The sequence below is a fragment of the Oryctolagus cuniculus genome, chromosome 11, assembly GCF_964237555.1.
Source record: "Oryctolagus cuniculus chromosome 11, mOryCun1.1, whole genome shotgun sequence".
NCBI lineage: Eukaryota > Metazoa > Chordata > Mammalia > Lagomorpha > Leporidae > Oryctolagus > Oryctolagus cuniculus.
The window spans coordinates 82,578,728-82,597,249 of NC_091442.1; the positions used below are offsets into that span (position 1 = coordinate 82,578,728).

At 33.5% G+C, this 18,522-nt stretch overlaps 1 protein-coding gene across 7 annotated transcripts in view; it reads right to left on the reverse strand.

Annotated features, from left to right (window-relative positions):
• The window catches only part of PPP1R12A (protein phosphatase 1 regulatory subunit 12A), a 151,516-nt gene that overhangs the window by 12,689 nt on the left and 120,305 nt on the right, over positions 1-18,522 (reverse strand). For all 7 annotated transcript variants that reach the window (XM_002711361.5, XM_008256843.4, XM_002711360.5 and 4 more), the window contains 8 exons: positions 15,454-15,544; positions 14,197-14,397; positions 13,763-13,931; positions 11,813-11,934; positions 6,653-6,718; positions 3,184-3,200; positions 2,011-2,146; positions 227-331 (listed from right to left, as the gene is read on the reverse strand). In XM_002711361.5, coding sequence (XP_002711407.1) covers positions 227-331; positions 2,011-2,146; positions 3,184-3,200; positions 6,653-6,718; positions 11,813-11,934; positions 13,763-13,931; positions 14,197-14,397; positions 15,454-15,544 — 907 coding nt within the window. The remainder of the gene's footprint in view (positions 1-226; positions 332-2,010; positions 2,147-3,183; positions 3,201-6,652; positions 6,719-11,812; positions 11,935-13,762; positions 13,932-14,196; positions 14,398-15,453; positions 15,545-18,522) is intronic.

An 18,522-nucleotide genomic window follows, 5' to 3' on the forward strand; every position in this document is an offset into this window, starting at 1 on the left:
CACTATACCACAGCGCTAACCCCCATATTTTTTTTGTATTCTTAATTTACTCTAGAAAAAAGTAAAGTTATCAGTAACTGCATTATCATGATTCTTTTTTACTAATAAACTTTTATCAGCAACCAAACTTCTATTTACAACTGACATTAGAGAAAATTTCACTGAACGCTTTATATAATAAAACAGTTATTACCTTGAGAGTAACAGAAAGAATAAAGCTACAAACCTGGGTGGCTTTTTCCAATTGTAATTTAAGATCTGTTAATTCCATATTTGTATCATGTAGCTGTGCCTTCAGTTTTTCATTTTCAGCTAGAATTTGTTCATAAAGCTATAAAAATTAGAGGGAAGGAACAAGTTATTTTTCTGCTCTTCTAATACTTTATGAAAATTTATTAAAACAGAAAGATCATATAATATATGAGCTGTAAGGGATACAATAATATATTTAATGTTTTGTGGTTCCAATGTAGAGGTTGTTGTATATGTGATTTTGTCCTCCATAAATTCTTAATTAGTTCCAGCATTTACAATTTTGGACTTTACAGAAAAACCTGGCTTTTCATGTACCCTGTAAAAAGATTCATTTCTCTGATAAAGAGGGACTACAACTGGAACTGAGCAGTCACTGTGATCTTTATTTGGAGTCTCTGAACTTTTTTGACCATCACTCCCTCTTGAATTTCCAAAAATGAGATGAAGTATTACACTTCTGTTGCTTCTGAGCTAAAAGGCAAGTGAAAGCTTTCTCAAAATATTTCGAATCCCAGGATAAAATCTAAGACACTCCACTGATGTGTCCTGAGGATTTTTTCTTCTTCTTTTTTTTTTTCTTCTTCTTTCTTAACACTTGCTTGAATCTACTGCTTCTTTCCCATCCACCTCTACTACCTCCATTATAATTCTGGTAACCATAACCTCTTTTCTAGAATTTTCAAATATCACAATTATTTTGCCCATCATCTAATCTGTTTTATACACAGGAATGACCATTAACTTTTCAAAATGAAAATCTTGATTTTCATATGCCAACCATTCCATCACCCCCAACAAACTAAAGCACTTAATGACTTCCCAATGGTCTTATCATACAGATCCTTTAAATGGCCTGTAAGGAACTGCATGCTCTGGTACTAGTGCACAATCAACTGCAGTCTCAGAATCATGCTACTGATCATGCTGAAAATTTAGTTTTATTCCAAAGCATCATGTACCATTTTTACCATCAGGTCTATGTGCTTTCAGTTCACTCTATCTGGAACATTTCTCCCTCTCTCATTTTTGCCAGTTAACTACTAATCACCCTCTCTGTTCTTGGCTAAAGCCTTGTTTTCTTAGGAAATCCATCCACAGGTCCCAACACTTTCTTTTGTTATAACCAAATAAATAACAGAATCTTATTCATAATACAAAATAGCTCCTTCATTTTCTTCTCCTGTTTACCTGACTTGTAAGAAAATACATAATTTCAATCATCATCAGGACCCCAGAGACATGCATAAATACCTCAAGCTGTCTCCTTCTTTAACAAACATCATCACATTTGTTTCAAACTCATATTAGAAAGAATGACAGATTCCTAGGTGGTTTGAGCTTGTGGGATTTACCTTTTAATTACTTCCATTTTAACAGTACTTGAACTATAAATTTTTCAGTTATCTAAAACAGTTATAGTCTCCTAAAAAAAAAAAAAGTGAACGTGCATGTGTGCGAACACACACACACACACACACACACACACACAACCTACCGAAATGCCCCTTTCCAGCTCAACTACAGTAATAGCCTGAGACACTTAATTCTGAATAAGTCACTGATACTTTTCCATCCCCATATAAAAAAGTTATTTATATTCTACTTACCATTACTTGCCAAAAACTGAAAATGAAAGTAATATAATCTAAAGATACTTATTCTGCTATGAGTTTTTCAAAATAATATACAAATATAAATATCATGACACAAAAGATAACTTACTTTTAATGTAATCTAACTAAATAACACAAGTACCTTTTTAAAGTCAGTCGAGTCGTCCTTTTCTAGCCTGCTACTGTAAGGTTTTCTTTCTTCTAAGTAACTGTATGATCCAGAACGACCCAGCAAGGAATCATACCGATCACTAGCTGATGTGGAACTGGTTTCATATCTTCAAAAGATGAGTTTAAATCAAAATTTTTATTATAAGCTTTCACAACTTACATTAACATACATCCTAAAATGTATTAGCTTGATATAAGTCTTCCTCACCTATAAGCTAATCAATTTTTGTGATACATAAGTGAAGTTATTTTATTACTACTTAACTTCAAATATTTAATAAAGTGATTAATTTGCATAGGTAAAAGTCAAAACTGGCTTCACAAAATAATGAATAATTTTGAAAATTTTAAATTATACTTTTTTTCATTTCTAACATCTCTGAAATCAGAACATGACTTAAAGTTGACAATGCATTACACTTTAATTGGTAATTTTTAGAGGCTTCTAATATAATGGTGCTTAAAATTGGTGACATTTTATATTTAATAAAATATAGTATATCCAAAGTGATAAGCAATTTGTCCTAAACAGGAAGAACACTTCTTGTTTGTAAATCAGAATTCTCTTAATGTGATTCTGAATTCAAGTTACCTTTTCTGAAATTCTGCTGTCTCTGCATTTCAATTCAGCAGAGTTATCAGTATATAAACACTTATTTAGGACCTTAAAAGGCTATGGCTAACAGTCATGGGCAAAAGAAATGGTAAGCAGATAAGATTCAAACACATATCTGAAAAGATGAACAATGAGCTAGTGAGCTAGATGCCACTTTTTAAAGTATCTTCATCCCTTTCTTTTATCTAAAGAGTTTGAACACCTAATTAAGATTCTGGCCCAAGGTGGGTTTCATCAGTCCTTGATGTTAATAATGAAACAGTACTGAAGTAACTGGAAAATTTAAGAAAAGTTACCATTGTAGAAATTTGGGAAAGATTTTTCTTCTTTTATAGACTTACTATGACTAGTGAACTAAAAGTAAAGTCTTTAACAAAGAAAGTTAATAATATTAAATAGGCCATCTAACTTTCTATAGATTCTTATTACTCAAATAATTCAATAAACATCCATTAATACCGAGTAATGTAATTTTAGCAAAGATAAAAATGAGAAAAGGGTCAGTAATATAAAAAAGGCTAAACATACCTAGAAATGGAATCCGTCTATAAAGCAAGGAAGAGAAAAACAAACACAGGCATATTAAATCTTTAAGCATTCCTTATTAACTTAATCAATCAAATAAATTTAATAACAGCAATAGTGTTTTCATCCTATTATACTAACTTACTTACGCATGCTTAAACTTTAATGTGGTTGCATTTACAAAGAGATTCTAGAATAGAGTCACTATATATTTCGACATACATACTATCACAAAGGTATCTTTGGCAATTTATGGTATCTTTTGTGTTGTCCCATTAAAATTTACCACATATTTTTTAATAATGGGGAAAAAAAGACAGACTGAGTCACATTCATTACTTACAAGTATTTAGCAGAAGAAAGTAATACATACTTACATTAAGAAATGTCAATTTTACTATGTGACATTTCAAAGCAATTTTTTATTTTTGAATTTTTTCAAAGTAATTATTTTACTCATAATACATAAGATATTTAATGCGTAATTATGTATACCTTTCATTTAAAATTTATTCTCTGGAAATCCAGTTATATATTCCTTCAAGGGTTAGCAATTAGCATAAGGAAATTATGACTAACTTCCTCAATCAAGTGGTCTGCTACACTGACGTTAGAGTAACTCTTTTTATCCAAGTGGTAAAATAATAAATAGTATAAAATAGTCTCATTGGGAGCCAAAGTAGTTTTTTTTGAGTGGTCATTAGCTTTTTCTCTTCTTACTGAAATACTAATTTTATCTGTAATTTTCTGTAAGGTAAATATTCAAAAATAGTTTGTTAAATTCCTAAATTTAGATATTTTGTTTTAATATATTTATCTTGGAACACAGTATAAAATTACTGAGTTTCTATGGGACTGTTTAAAGTCTATTTCAAACTAAAATATCTGTGTAAATTTCCTTTGCAAAACAAATTTTGGCCTTGCATGCAGCATTGTTTTTTTATAATGTAATGTTTCATTTTATTGATTTGTCCTTTAGGGTTACAAAAATTAAATCAATTTAAAATTTCAATATATTATTTAAATTCAGTAAAGTATCCATGCACATACTAAAATATGTACATATTAAATAAAAATACCATATTTCACCTCATAGTTTGTGTTTCAGTCACTGACAAATTTATAAAATAAAAACTCCAAGTCACAGAAATCAATGAAATTCTCTGTCTTTAAAAATCATGCTATCATTGATTTAAAGAATTTTAAAAACTGTGATTAAAGAATATTAGACATAAAATTTAGTATCTAAATAATTAATTGTACATACAGTTCAGTAGTGTTAAATGTATTTATATTTTTGTGCAACAGATCTCTAGAATTCATTTATCTTGCAAAATTGAAAAACTCTATACTCATTAAACAATTCTCCCCCAACGCCTCCTAACACAGGCAACCACAATTCTACTTTCTGTTTCTGTGAATTTGCCTATACTTTAGATAACTGAATAAGCAGAATACAGGATTTGCTTTTTTGTGACTCGCTTATTAGACTTATCATAATGTCCTCATTCAATAAGTTTTAAAATTCTTTAACCAAAGTAAAAATATCTGTAAAATTTCTCTGAAAACCGTAGTTTAGTTCAGATAAAAGTTATAGTATGAAAAGATCCTCTATAAATCCCCATCCCTCCATCACCTAAACCATCACTGCTAACTAACATTTTTTGCATATACAAATCTATTTGAATATACAGAATACTAATTTTTGCACATACATTTAATTTAACTAGTACTCTACCAGTGACTATTTAGGGTGCTTTCAATGTTTTGCTTTATAAACAATGCTGCTATGAAAATTTCAACAGTTTTACCTTTACATGCTTCATTTATATGCTTGAGTACAAACTTCTAGAAGTAGAAGCTAAAAATCATGAACATTTTATTAAGGCTTCTGAACTGCATTGTTAAGTTATCTCCAATATTGGCTGAACTTATTACAGACCAAAACTGTATATAGGAATTTTTTTCTATGGACATAACTTATCAATTTCATTTTTTGTATTAGCAGTAATTTCTCTGGTTAATAAGATTGAATGCATTCTGAAACTTAAAGCCTACCTGTATTTTTTTATTAAAATCTGTAAAATTTATTTATTCTGGCTCCAAATCATGTATTTCCTGAATTTGAAGTATTAATCTTTTAAATATTAAAAGGATGGTTAAGGGGCCGGCGCTATGACGCAGTGGGTTAACACCCTGGCCTGAAGTGCCTCTTAAAGACCTGGTTGCTCCACTTCCGATCCAGCTCTCTGCTATGGCCTGGGAAAGCAGAAGAGGATGGCCCAAGTCCTTGGGCCCCTGTTCCCACACGGGAGAACTTCAAGAAGCTCCTGGCTCCTGGCTTCGGATGGGCACAGCTCTGGCTATTGCTGCCAATTGGGGAGTGAACCATCGGATGGAGGATCTCTCTCTCTCTCCGCCTCTCCTTTCTCAGTGTAACTCTTTCAAATAAATACATTTTTGCAAAAAAAATAAATAAAAATGAAAAGATGGCTAAGATTATTTACTTTTAAACTGAGCAGATATGTGTCTCCTAACTTAAGTAAGGGTGTCTTTCCCACCATATTTCAAGTTTACATACTTAAATAATCAAATCTGTTAATTGTTTTTTTATGGTTTCTTGTTTTGGTGTTATACTTAGTTTAAATTCTAATTACTAATATTCTTTACCTGCTAAAAATTTTACCATCTAGAAGCTTGAGGAAAGCAAATCATAAAAGCAACAGTAGTTTCATTTTTGGAAATAATAAATAAAGCTATTATGATAAAGTTAGTTATTTGTGATAAAATTTTATCTTAATTATCTTTTTAAAATAATTTTTCAGTATCTTAAAATTTATTTTTCTTTCAAGAAAAAAGTATACCCAACTGGAGAATACAAGAGGTTAAAAAAAAAAAAAAAAAAAAGGCAAGGGGAAGGAATTTTCACTGCTTGCCAGCTATGCAACATTAAGTCATTCACACTTGCCCTGATACCTTCAACAGTATAGAGGGGAAAAATGTCTTTGCAGCAGATTACGAATAAAAGTATTTTGGAGACTCTAAGTTTCTCAAAATTTTAAAGAAAGTTAGAGGTTTATCTTTCACCTAGTATAACTGCCTCCAATAAAATCTGAGCATACTCCTTCTGGATTCCAGCTACTTATGAGTATCCTTTGGATATTTTCCTTTGGTCAAGGGTTCCATTTTCTTTTTTGCTTTTTCCTTTCAACCCTGAAGGTTTAAGTGTATAAAATAAACTCTATCACTTAGAGTGTGCAATTTGAGAAAATTTAATTGTTATATATATCCATAATCCATCATTACAATAAAGATCAAGAACTTTTCCATTGCCTCTAAAAAATTCTTCCCCTGCCCTGATCCCCTTTATATACAATTATTGCTTTGCATGAATAAACATAATTAAACACAATTAAGAAGTAATCCTTAAAAAGTACCAATGTTTCCCATTATAAAAAGTAATGCTATTTACCTGAGTTTCTTTCTTATTAGATCCTTCTTCTGTATCTGATTGCTGCTCTTGTTCATTTTCGTCACTCTAAAACAGATTTTCAATTTATTTTAGGAAAGTAAAGATTTCAAACAGTTAATATTGAAAAACTTTAGGACTTTTCTAATTTAAAATGATTCTTAAGAAAAATAACCATGAACTAGATAAAAAATTTATAAGGGGGAGTTTTTCTACCCTATTTATATTAGGATAGTATATATATATATACACACACACTGTATATATAGTATATATTATATATAGTATGTATTATAGTATATATATACTATCCTAATATAAATATAAATATACTATATATATATAAGCTTAATGTGACAAATAGAGAAAATATGTCACTTTATAATGATATGGCACATATTATAATAGTCAATGTAAGTACTATTTAGCTATTCTGCAATAACAAAGCAGCACAAGTTCTTTATTTTAATTAAGAGAAGCTAGATTCCATGAACTTGACAAGATTTCTGCAACAGTGCTACTATGCTTAGGTTGTACCTATGGATATTTCTTGGGAGTTTAGAGATATCAAGTAGAAAATCAAGGACTTAAGTATGTGGAAAGTCTAGAGTCCAAGATTATGGAAATAGTTTATATAAGATAGCCTTGAAAAATCTCAACAAGCCTTAAAGGGTTAAAGCAAAAGATAAGGGAAATTTGCATTCAAAGTATTTGACTTAGGTTCACTATAAAAATACCACAGGCTTTCAACTAGACAGACCTAGTTTTCTATTAGTATAGTTATTTTCTAGCAAGGATACAAACTTCACAGAATTGTTCCAACAATTAGAATCTTTGTAAATAACCTACCACTTATATTTTGGAACCTAGCAAAAATGATATGTGAATTAACAGGAGAAATTGATGCTATTGCTACTGTTATTGTTTTTATTAATTCTGTGTTTTTATGCAATACAACTTCATTAGAGAACCTAAGAACTAGGATACAAAAAATGCAGAGGCTCAGAGTTCCTAGAAAGCAGTGACTAAAGAGCTACCTAACTACACACCACCTTTATTTGACAGAGTCCTTGGTTCTTATTGTCTGTTGTCTGTATAGGTTTAAACAGCTAAAAAAGGGAAATGAGATCTGTGCTTTGACAGCTGATTTGAACTCAACTCAATGCTGGCTTGAAAAAAAGACACGAGCATTGTCAATGTGGATCTGAGGAAGGATCTTTCTGATGCTGGCCAATGGCATCACTTTAGAAAGTGAGTTTTTGAGGGAAGAAGTGGTCTGAATAAAATTGGGAAAGAAAGAAATATTAAATAATAATACAGATTTACCTAATACATGAGTTATTAAAGAGATGAGATAATTTTCAGCAATAAGAATTACAGCATGTAAAGATGCCAAGTGTGAGACATTTTATTTTACTATCACCCAAATGTTACTGGGCATCAGTTATAATCAAGCAGACATTATATACTCTCTAATAGGGCAACAAAATTCCTTGCTAAGAGCACTGATCCAGAATCTGATTAATCCCTATGTCCAACTGGCATTTACAGAAATATAAAAAACAGACAAATGTGTTCAAATACAATACAGCTATGTGGTAGCCCAGTTTTTCAAAAGTAATTTTAAGAAAAAAAAATGAAGGGGAAGGAGAAACTTGTTGATCTTAAAAAGACTTTAAAGGAAAACTAATCATAATGTATAATCGTTATTTATTTCCTAACAAAATTAGCAAATTATAAAGCTACAACCATAAACTACTTCTGGCAAAGTATGTCAAATGGAAATTAGAACTGACTGGATATTTGAAAGTCAAGATTTATTAACTTACTTAATAAGTGTGATGATATTGTGATAATTTTTCTATGTTTTGACATCTTATGGTTACTTTTATTTTTTAAAAGTGTAACTGTTTTTAAGAGGTTGTCCTTATTTCTTAGAATATGTACTGAAAAATCAACAACAAAAATACATAGTGAAACATTTTTAGATAAAACAATGTTTAGGATTATCTTTTAAATTATATGAGAGTTGGGCGGGCGCCGTGGCTCACTTGGCTAATCCTATGCCTGCGGCGCCGGCACTCCAGGTTCTAGTCCCAGTGCTCCTGTTCCAGTCCAGCTCTCTGCTGTGGCCCGGGAAGGCAGTGGAGGATGGCCCAGGTGCCTGGGCCTGCACCCGCATGGGAGACCAGGAGGAAGCACCTGGCTCCTGGTTCAGATTGGCGCAGCATGCTGGCCATAGTGGCCATTTGGGGGGGTGAACCAACGGAAAAAAGGAAGACCTTTCTCGGTGGGGTTATTGCATTATTCTGTTACTTCTGCATAAGTCTAAATTTTTTTACAGTAAAAAAAGAAAAATGGAAACTGATTCTATTTTCCTACTCTGTTCTTCCTTTATTTCTTTATCATTTATGTATTATTTTATATTCCCTTTCTTTTTAAACTACCTTTTCTATAGCCACATGTACCCTTGATTCATCAAGTCTGATATGTAAGTATTTCATCCACATCACTGATAATGCAAAGACAGGTATATATTCCTGTATTTTGTGCTAATGCTTTATATATTTAAAACTGCAGATATGTTATTTGCAGTATACCTGATTATATTAGTATCTAAATAAAATGAAAATGAACTAAAACACTACAATTACAGACAAAACAACTAGAAAAAAGTTGAACATATATACACTGAAAAAACATAAATACATTGTTTATATTATGCAAAGATTATTCAAGAGTAAGCTTTCCAAAAAAGTAGACCTTAAAGTAAAATTACTTATATTAGAGATAAAGTAGAACATACAAAAATCAGTTCATGGGGCTGGCTCTGTGGCATAGCAGGTAAAGCTGCCACCTGCAGTGCCAGCATCCCATACAGGCACTGCTGGTTTGAGTTCCAGCTGCTCCACTTCTGATCGAGCTCTCTGCTACAGCCAGGGAGAGTAGTAGAAGATGGTCCAAGTCCTGGGGCCCCTGTACCCACAAGGGAGACCCAGAAGAAGCTCCTGGCTCTTGGTTTTGGATTGGCCCAGCCCTGGCCATTGTGGCCATTCGGGGAGTGAACCAGTGGATGGAAGATCTCTCTCTCTCTCTCCGCCTCTCTGTAACTCTTTCAAATAAATTTAAAAAATCTTAAAAAAAAAAAAAAAATCAGTTCAGCAGGAAGTCAGGTGATCCCATGTTCTTTCCATGGAAGAAGAGAGTTAGAGATTAAAAACACAAAAACTTTTAAGAAATAAAAGTACATGCATTGCTACATCCAATGGCCTGAATGCAACTCATAATTTTGAGTTAAAAATCACTCATATGGGGACCAGTGCTGTGGCGCAGTGGGTTAAAGCCCTGGCCTGAAGCGCCAGCATTCCATATGGACGCTAGTCCTAGTCTTGGGTGCTCCTCTTCTGATCCAGCTCTGTTATGGCCTGGGATGGCAGTGGAAGATGGCCCAAGTCCTTGGGCTCCTGCACCCAGGTGGTAGACCCGGAAGAAGCTCCTGGCTTCGGATCAGCGCAGCTCCAGTCACTGCGGTCATCTGGGGAGTGAACCAGTGGATGGAAGACCTCTCTCTCTGTCTCTACCTCTCTCTGTAACTCTTTCAAATAAATAAAATAAATCTTTAAAAAAATCACTCATATGCTCCTCAAAAACAACAGTTAATTATGGTATTGGAAGTCAGAATACTGGTTGACTTTGAAAATGAACATAGGAAATGAAAGGGAGAAGATAGGGGCATCTGCATTGTTGTTTTTATTTCTCATTTTGAGTGGTGACTCCGTAGGTACATTTGCATTGTGTTAATTAATAAAGCTATACAGTTTGAACTATGTTTCCTTACATATCATAATTCAATAAAAGTTTTTCTTTGAAAAAATGGGCTAAAAAGCCAAATTATTGCTCTTCTGTAGTTATATGTTATATTGAAAGAATACAAATTTCATATTAGCAGTGCTACCCTACAGTTCTGTCTCTTACATCTGAAAAGCAATGTCAAGCATACAATGAAGGATCAGGAAAAAAATTAATTTTATAGGATTGTTAAAATTTTCTAAGTAAAGTACTGCTTCTATCCAGCATCCCTTGAGATAGAAATAATTCAGTTATGTAGGTCTTTTAAGGATATTTGTAAAAATTGGATTAAATACAATGCATGTTTTTTAAATTTAATTTAATTTAATTTAATTAATTAATTAATTTTTTGTCAGGCAGAGTAGACAGTGAGAGAGAGAGACAGAGAGAAAGGTCTTCCTTTTGCCGTTGGTTCACCCTCCAATGGCCGCCGTGGCTGGCACGCTGCGGCCAGTGCACCGCCCCGATCCGATGGCAGGAGCCAGGTGCTCCTCCTGGTCTCCCATGCAGGTGCAGGGCCCAAGGACTTGGGCCATCCTCCACTGCACTCCCTGGCAACAGCAGAGAGCTGGCCTGGAAGAGGGGCAACCGGGACAGAATCCGGCGCCCCGACTGGGACTAGAACCCGGTGTGCCGGCGCCACAAGGTGGAGGATTAGCCTAGTGAGCCGTGGCGCTGGCCCACAATGCATGTTTCTTACAAGAACCTTTAAGGTAAAGGACCAATTTAGCCAGGATATAATAAAAAATATATGTGGTTTGAATTGCAGCCATTAATATTCCAAAACTGAGAAAGAACTCAACAGGGACAGAACTCACACTTTTTTTTTTTTTTTAAAGATTTATTTGAAAGAGTTTCAGAGAGAGGTAGAACGAGAGGGAGAAAGAGAGAGAGAGAGAGAGAAAGGTCTCTCATCCGCTGGTTCACTCCCCAAATGGCTGCAACGACTGGAAATGTGCTGATGTGAAGCCAGGAATCACGAGCTTCTTCCAGTCTCCTATGTGGATACAGGGGCCCAAGGACTTGAGCCATCCTCTGCTGCGTTCCCAGGCACATTAGCATGAGTTGGGTCAGAAGTGGAGCAGCCAGGACTCAAACCCGCTGTATCACAGCTGGCCCCAGAACTCACGTTTTTTAAGTAGTACCAAAAATCCAAGTAACTTTAGAAGAACTTTCATTTAACAACCAAACTCAGAAAACAGTGATGATTTAAGAATATATAATCTGTCACACTAGAAATTATTAATGTGTATTTTTGAAAACATAAAGCATACTATCAAGCAGTTGTATAGTTGTATTTTAACAGATTCTTACATCTTGTGTCCAAAATGAAACTCCTGTAGATCTTCTTTTCTCTCTTGGCCGCCGTCGTTCTCTGATTGATTTTGGTTGTGACTTATCTTCTGCTTCTTTTTCCTCTTCTCTTTTTTCTCCTTCTGTTAAGAAAGACAATGAACCATATGTTATCTTGTTAGTACTTTAAAAGGCAAATGTCAAAACAATTTTAAATCCATCTCCTTTGCAAAGCCTAATAAATTTCTCTAATTAAAATTATTTTTTGTCCCTCTCAACGCTCCTATTCATTTTCCTAATTCCTACACTATAAAAATCTGGCTCAGTATTTGCTTAACAGAAAATAATGAATCCAATGAAAAGAACAAAGTTTCAGTTACTAATGTTACTAATGTCCGATAGAGAGATAGCTATTCTTAAAGCTAACATTCTAATAGAAAAACAGCAAGAATTCTCAATGATGGAACAGCTATTTGAAACTGTACAAGCTTATCAGTTTCTGCTTACACTATTGCCAGTCTTCACTTAGCAGTAATATAGTATTAATTTTATTTCTATTAGTATCTAAGAACAAACCCTTTAATCTGGAAAATATACATCTTTTTATCAAAAATAAATCACATAAAATATTAGTCTGAAGACTTTTGTTTCTTCCTTGGGCCAACTAAACAGAACAATAATAGGGCCTCTGAATGTGCTTAAAAAATGGTAAACATATGTGGAACAAAAGTGATTTTTTAAAAAAGACTTTGTCATTAGCAGAGAGTCTCAGAAAAACAGTATATTATTGAGTAGTTTTTGCTAAGGATCAGTTTAGAGAAAAGAACTCAAACTTCCATGCTACAGTGGCCATCCAAGTAATACAAATGAATTTAATGGGTCAAGAGGAAACTAATCAAGGGAGTACAGGACTGCTACTGCTTAGTTCCAGCCAACTGCAGACATAAGAGAATGCAGAAATCTAAACATTTTTGTGAATAATACTAATTTTAAATGTTGGCTCAAAATTTCCCAAAACTCTATGTATACCTCTTAAATAGAACTGAAATATCTCAAAGACCAACAGGAGAAAATCTATCTGAAAACTGGAAAACACTTAATTTTCTAATGTTTACCAACATGATTAGTAACATTATCATAACTAATACTATAAGATTTATCTTTTAAAGGATGAAGAGCCTATAATTAGAAATATTTTTATTTAGGATTCATCTCTGAAGTAGTAACTGACTAGAATTTAAATAGGATGTTTAAATGAAATAATAGAAAACATTAATATATAAATGAGAAAGAAATATTTTTTTGAGAATGATTATATTTTGTTCTAAGAAGGATATTATATATATATATAAAGTGATTTAGTTTAAAACAATTTCATGGAGCTGGCACCGTGACGCAGCAGGTTAACACCCTGGCCTGAAGCGCCGGCATCCCATATGGGCGCTGGTTCTAGACCCAGCTGCTCCTCTTCCGATCCAGCTCTCTGATATGGCCTGGGAAAGCAGTAGAAGATGGCCAAGTCCTTGGGCCCCTGCACCCACATAGGAGACCTGGAAGAAGCTCTTGGCTCCTGGCTTCGGATGGGCACAGCTCCGGTCATTGCGGTCAATGGGGAGTAAATCATCGGATGGAAGACCTCTCTCTCTCTTTCTCTCTGCCTCGCCTCTCTGTGTAACTCTGACTTTTGAATAAATAAATAAATAAATCCTTTCACCCCCTTAAAAAAATAAAACAATTTCAAAAATATATGATTAATACAGAGAACAAGAAACAGCTTAAAAACACCTGAAAAGGATTACCTTAGTAAAGTTCTCCTAAAAATAGTCACTCAGAAGTTCTTCTAAACTGACTTTCCTTTGGACGTGAACATGAGGATATTTTTGAAACATTAGGTTAAAAAATATTTGTATTAAAAAAGTTCAAATGATTATTTGAAGAAAACAAAATGTTTTCCAAATTTAGCCTTCTTACCTCTTTCATTTTCTTTTGTTAATCCTCTGGAGTAAGCAGAAGTAATACCTACAAGGCTATTTGGCCTATTGAGTTGACTTGAAGCATAGAGTGAACTGCTCACAGTAGAAAGTGAAGAGGATGGAGTGGTTGAACTTGGAGTTGATACTGGTCTGTAACGCTGATAAGTCTGTGAATCATTAAAATTTAAAGCCATTTGGAATATTAAATACAATTAAAAACATACAGAACACTTAAAATTTCATTCCAAAGGAAAAGTAATATTTTAACTCTTAATGTTCTAATTCATATTTCTAGCTAAAATTCTTTTTAGTATTTTGTATATGATGTGGTAATCTGGAAAATCTCCTATCTACTGTGAATCCTAAGAACTATAACATCTTTTTTTTCAGAACTATCATAGCATCTAACCAGCAGTGTTGACAGACTATTACCTCATCATATGGTCTGGAGTACTTCTGTTTACATTCATCTTCTCTAGATGTTTCCGACTCCTTCTTCTCTTCTTGCTTCTCTTTATCCTGTTTTTCTTTTTCTTCTTTCTCTTTTTCTTCATTTTCTTGTTCCCTGGTTCGGGTGGAACGACTTCTTCCTATTGTTTTTTCAGCTTCCTGGAGATCAGTTAATGTCACCCCCTATATATAAAAAATGGTAAGTTTAATAAACTATACAAAGGTTGTTTCAAGAGTATTTTAGAAATAGATATGCTAAAAATGAATGTGCTAAAAGTCCAATGTGGATGTTTTGAACTGTTCTACAAACTCAAACAGCATTTTTATCTAGCAAGTTACATTCATTCTACAAAAAATTCACCATGAGGAAGCACAGTTACAACTATTGGAAAATATATAACATATTAAGAAATTATCTCTATATTCAGAAATTAACAAAATAGTAAGGGAGATAACAAAAATGCCATATGAATATAAATGTCCTCAAATACGGAAGAGGGAGGATTAATCAATATATATTATTTACACAATACACACTATGTATTTATGTTTATATGTATGGATCACAATCACTAAGGTTTAATAGATCTCAGCGAATAAAACATTTTTCAAGTTTACACTTCAAGTTTAGATAAAAGGTACAAAGATGGAAAAAGTGGTTAGTGATTCTAACAAATAGTTCAGTTAAAAAACTAAATAAAATATAAAGATAAAATAGTTGTATCTGAACTTGGAGCTCCTTAATTGTAGAAAAGGAAAAGAGAGACATAAAAGGATGTATCATATATATCATAATTGAAATAGCAAGGAAGAGGTAACATGATAAGTAGCTCAAGTGACATTTTTCTCATACTTGAACATTAGATGTTTGATATAAGAGACCTACTTCTTATTCCCAGACACTTTAAATATTTACAGAACTCTAATAAATTACTGGTCATCATAAATGATTAATTTGTTCTTACACTTAGTCTGGGCGAGAAACCACATTAGGAATGAGGGATAAAAAAGAGTATTTGAAGATACACAAAGGCAATAGCTAATTAGTTGTAACATATAGTAGTAATAATAATGAATCATACAAAAGGCCAAGGGAGGATTACAAGAGTAACCTTCACCTTTTAGGATTCCCTCTTACTACACAGTGAAAAAAGTATTTTCATATTTTAATTATATATATCTTAAATACAAATATAATTTTTGTGTATAGGTTTTATATATTATTTACATTAAATATACCTGTGTTGATCTTCTAGACTGTCTTGCTTGTCTAGATCTTGCTTTTCTTTGGGATTCAGACTCTTCATCCCTAACAGGAGTGAGGTATGATCTACAATAAGAGATGCAAATTGTTAGTTCCAGATAAAACACCTATAGATTGAAATATGTCAATGCATATGAATAAAATATACAAGCTTAAGTATTTTAATGAGTTTGAAAAAAAATAAGGGGTCTTCAGAGAATGATCATGGGGACTGGCGTGGGTTAAGCTGCCACTTGAGATGCCTACATCCCATATCGTCTTGGGCAACTGCTTTTCTACTTCCTATCCAGGTTTCTGCTAATGGGCCTCGGAAGGCAGTGGATGATGGGTCACTGTCCCCATGTGAGACACCTGGATAGATTTTTGAGCTTCTGGCTTCAGTGTGGCCCAGCTCCAGCTCCGGCCTTCAGCATGGAAAGTAGAACCAGTGGCTCAGAGCTGGCACTGGTGTAGCTGGTAAAACCTCCACCTGCAGCGCTGGTATCCCATATGAGCACTGGGTTGAGTTCCAGCTGCTCAATCCAGCTCTCTGATATGGCCTGGGAAAGCAGTAGAAGAGGGTCCAAGTGTTTGGGCCCCTGCACCCTTGTGGGAGACCCGGAAGAAATTCACGGCTCCTGGCTTTGGATGGGTCTAGCTCAGGCCATTGCAGCCATTTGGGGAGTGAACCATTGGATGGAAGACCTCTGTCTGCCTCCACCTCTCTGTAACTCTGCTTTTCAAATAAATAAATAAATCCTAAAAGAAAAAGCAAACATAAACTTCTTTAAAAAAAAACAAAAAACAAAGAACAGTGGCTGTATTACTCTGTCTCTTCCTTTGTCACTCTACCTTTCAAATAAATCAATAAGTCTTAAAGGGAAAAAAAGGAAAAGAAAATGATCTTATTTACTCTGAAATTTAATAATGCAACCTAATAATTTCTTTTCAGTTTGGAAGTATAGCCATGTGCCACATAATGATATTTTGGTCAATAGCAGATCACATATAGGACAGTAGTCCCATAAGATTATAAGGTCTAGAGCCTTCACAGCTGTCTTAGTTTGTAGAAAGATGCTCTATGATGATTACCCAATGATGAATTTCTCAGAATGTATGCACTGGTTTGAAGAAATATTACCTGTTTCCTCTATCTGGCTGAATAACTTACGGTACATCTCATAATGAAATAACTCCATTTTTTCTCTTTGACCATATGTTCTTTATCATGTTTTTACCTCATTGTGGATAGAAGATCGAAAGATTTTATCTTTTTGCTATCAAAGAAACACAACATTTATCTCATCAACAAGAAATCTTTTTTAATAGAAGTATTTTATTCTAGAATACTATCTTATCAAATTGGGTTTCTACTAAAATATTGGTTCTAATACTGTACTAATCTAAGCTTATCACTTAAAACATCTTTTTATAATTAAATACTGAGTTATTTGTTTTCAGATTCTTTAACTGTTCTCCTAAAAATGAAGAGTAGGGAAAAATATAAATAAATATTTTAGTTGTCAGCCTTCCTTTAGATTCTAGTACATATGTTTTCATCTGTATCAATGCACAGATCCAAGTTAGAATAGAGAAAGTGTTTCCCCATTCCTCCACAATGCTACATTAAGCTTGATAGCTCTTTCTCTTACTGTTTTACAATTTTAATTCTATCTATATATCAAGCCTCTTGAGTTGTAAGAATTATTTTATTTATATATAAAATTTATTATTTTTATAATGATTGTTTTAAGTTTTCTGAGACAAATTTAAAAGGAAGAAAATAACTAGCAATCCTGTTAAAGTCTAAGAAATATTAATTCTGGAATAAGAAGACCTTTTTGTTTTCTAAAGGAAAACTACATAAATTTGGGGAATGCTATACATTCCAACTTTCTCTAGGAAATTATAATGACATATAAAATGGTCTAAGATTTACTGGAGGAAGTAACTTCTTTAACTTTTTTTAAACTAGTATTTCCCAATATTTAAATAGGATTCTTCCTTCCTTCCATCCTTCTGTCTCTTCTTCCTTCTTTCCTTCCTTCCTCTCTCTCTTTTTTTTTTTTTTTTTTTTTTGGTGGTATGCCTATTAAATGTGGAAAAGTGCTTCTAGGAACATTAGCCTGTAAAATGTCTGTGCCTACTTTTTGTATTCATTCATTCATCTCCTACTTATGTACTTACTAGCCCTATCCATTTTTTTTTAGAAGATTTTATTTATTTATTTGAGAGGTAGAACCACAGAGAGAGGGAGAGTTAAAGAGAAAGGTCTACTGGTTCACTCCCCTAATTGCCACAATGGCTGGAGCTGTGATGATCTGAAGCCAGGAACCAGGAGCCAGGAGCTTCCTCTGGGTCTCCCATGCGGGTGTAAGGGCCCAAGCACTGGACCATCTTCTACTGCCTTCCCAGGTCATAACAGAGAGCTGGATACAAAGAGGTGCAGAAGGGACATGAACTAGTACCCATACATATGGGACGCTGGTGTTGCAGGTAGAGGCTCAGCCTATGCCACAGTCCTGGCCCAAGCCCTATCTAATTTATAGCCTTTTAGATTCCTACCAGATGAAATCTCCACGTAATAGATAATCTTGTTAAATAGTCCAGACGGATATATGTATCGCTTCAGCATTTCTGAGTTATGCTGCAAGTAAGTACGACCTACTTTGGTCAAACTTTTTATATTTATTTACCTTAAAATAGAGAAACTTGTGCTTCTACTTCATATTTTATACCCCTTTGGCAAGTAGTACCAATCAACCATATTTCCTATCATGAGTCTGGATTCCTTTTCAGTATAGGTTGAAATTGCCATGAATGTTAATAAATCTATTTATCATATCAGGTTGAACATATTCTAGTTCAGAAGATAAAATGACTAGTGGAAGACTTGTAAAATCTGTTCATTTTAACTTGTTTCTAACATAAAATCTAGCTTATCAATTTGTAATATACAACACATTTACTTGACAGTTATCATCTGATAATCTATTATTTTCTCTTCCCTTTGGGTACCTAGTGTAGGCCTCTAAAAACAAGATGCAGAGAAGAAAATACTCTAT